At 57.1% G+C, this 1,933-nt stretch overlaps 1 protein-coding gene across 4 annotated transcripts in view; it reads right to left on the reverse strand.

The window, feature by feature from the left end:
• Positions 1–744, reverse strand: part of Epha10 (EPH receptor A10) — a 38,364-nt gene extending 37,620 nt beyond the window's left edge. For 2 of the 4 annotated variants that reach the window (XM_005353270.3, XM_026781917.1), the window contains exon 1: positions 48–723. In XM_005353270.3, the coding sequence (XP_005353327.1) occupies positions 48–153 (106 nt within the window). In that variant the 5' untranslated portion in view covers positions 154–723. Of the gene's footprint in view, positions 1–47 lie in introns of all 4 variants that reach the window. The other 2 variants (XM_013348461.2, XM_013348460.2) reach the window with 2 other exon arrangements.
• Positions 745–1,933: the final 1,189 nt, after the last annotated feature.

Consider the following 1,933-nt stretch of genomic DNA (forward strand, 5'->3'; position numbering starts at 1 on the left):
TTTTTTTTTTTTTGGCATCGCAGGCTCCCAGGCACAACCCACCTTACCTTCCTCGGCGGTCCCGGGCCGCCCGGGTCCCACAAGCAGAACGAGGCAGAGTGGCATCAGGCAGACGAACAGGCGCAGCGGGTGTGGACCGGCGCCAGTCTCCATGGTCCACAGACGGAGCTGTCAGTGCGGCGGCGGCTCAAGCCTTGCCAGCCCAGCAACGCTGAGCAGTGCCCCCAGACCCCAAGGCCGGCTGGGGGCGGAGTCTCGCTGGTCACCATCATCCATGGGGACCAATCGCTAGGCCTCGCCGCGGGAGGACCACCAATCCCGGCCAGCAGAGAATGAGGAGGTGGAGTTTCATAGGCCAGGGGCGGATCGCCCAGCTGGAGGGGAAACCAAGGGGTCCCGCAGATCTCCAAACCGTGGGGGTAGGGCAGCCCTGAGAGCTAGCGGGGATGCTGAAGAGCGAGACAAGCTGGCGTCGGTGGACCAGCGACCCTTAAACCTTAGCTCTCTGAATCCTGAGAAGTAGGCTCTGTGGGCGTGGTTTATGGAGAGGCGGTCCGCGGGGGAAGCAGCGACACTTGCAGTCTCTTAGCTATTCTTGGGAGCACCCTTGTTCCCAGGACTTGCAGGGGGTTTCCGAGTCTGATAGCCTGACCTGAAGCTCTAGGGAGCTCTGGTGTCTCCCAGTCCTTGGCCTCTTCCTGTGTCTGCGGCTCCCAGTGTTTCATGGTTCAATCCTTCCTCCTTTTTCTCCCGCCCTCACCACACACACACACACACACACACACACACACACACACACACACAGAGGCAAGGATCCCGATCCTAGGAGCTGCTTGAAAAAAGAGAGTCAAGCCAGAGACAGAGTCCCACCCTACCCGCACCGCTTCCGAGGCTGGGAAACCATGTGGACGCTGAGATGGGGGCAGTGACACATTTTGCACGAACAATCCGCTTTCCGGGTTCTTGCTTCTGCTGTCGATACACACAGCAGCACACCCCCAACCTCTATCCACAGTCTGTTCAAGGTGTGGGTCCCCTATGAGCACCCCACTCCTCCCACCCCAGGAGAATGAGGAGAAATGCAGCCCCGGGAATCCCTGAGGAAGAGGCGGAGCAGTCCCGGAAGAGTTCAGCCGAAGAAGCCGCAAGGAAACGTGGGACACGACCTCTATTTAATGAAGGTCACTTTTGTGCTAGCTGAAGGTTTAACCATTTGGCGGGGGGAGGGAGGGCTGGGGGCCCATAGAATGGAGGAAGCAGATATTGAGTGTCACCATTTGAAATGAACTTGAGGGGATGAAGCGCCATCCACCTTGGGGCTTTTCAGGGGAGGCCAGAGCCCCTCTCTCTTTAAGTGCTACAACAGCCAGAGAAGCCTAAAGTGTGAGTGCGAGCCTCCTATGCACTTGACTGGGGGTCCCAGCACCTGTACATTTTGCTTAGACACATACTCCTCACCCCTCCAGCTAACCCTTCCTGGGCACCATACTCTGTGCTGAGGAACTCATCTCTGCCATATCCCATACCCCTGGGCACTGAATGGATAGGAATCCATGGCATCATAGATCACTGGTCATTCATTCACAAGCTATTCTCATATTCTATTTCTTTCCCTCCTTTCCTTCCTTTCTCCTTCCTCCCTCCCTCCCTCCGTCGCCCCTCGCGCGCGCGCGCGCGCGCGTGTGTGTGTGTGTGTGTGTGTGTGTGTGCGTGTGTGTGTGTGTGTGCATGCGTGCAAAAGAACTTGCTTACTACAGACTCAGTTGCTGGACAGTAGTAATGGAGAAGTGGGTGGAGGGTTGGTTTCCTTTGCTTCTGGGAAGAAAGATTATCAGGAAGGGCTGGGCTGAGACACTGTGGGAAACTGAAGCCCTCTGAGGAAGCAAGAGGAGGTGTGGCCTCTGTCTAGTTCCAAGAGGTAGGTGGGATCCCT

This window comes from Microtus ochrogaster, chromosome 10 (assembly GCF_000317375.1).
Source record: "Microtus ochrogaster isolate Prairie Vole_2 chromosome 10, MicOch1.0, whole genome shotgun sequence".
NCBI lineage: Eukaryota > Metazoa > Chordata > Mammalia > Rodentia > Cricetidae > Microtus > Microtus ochrogaster.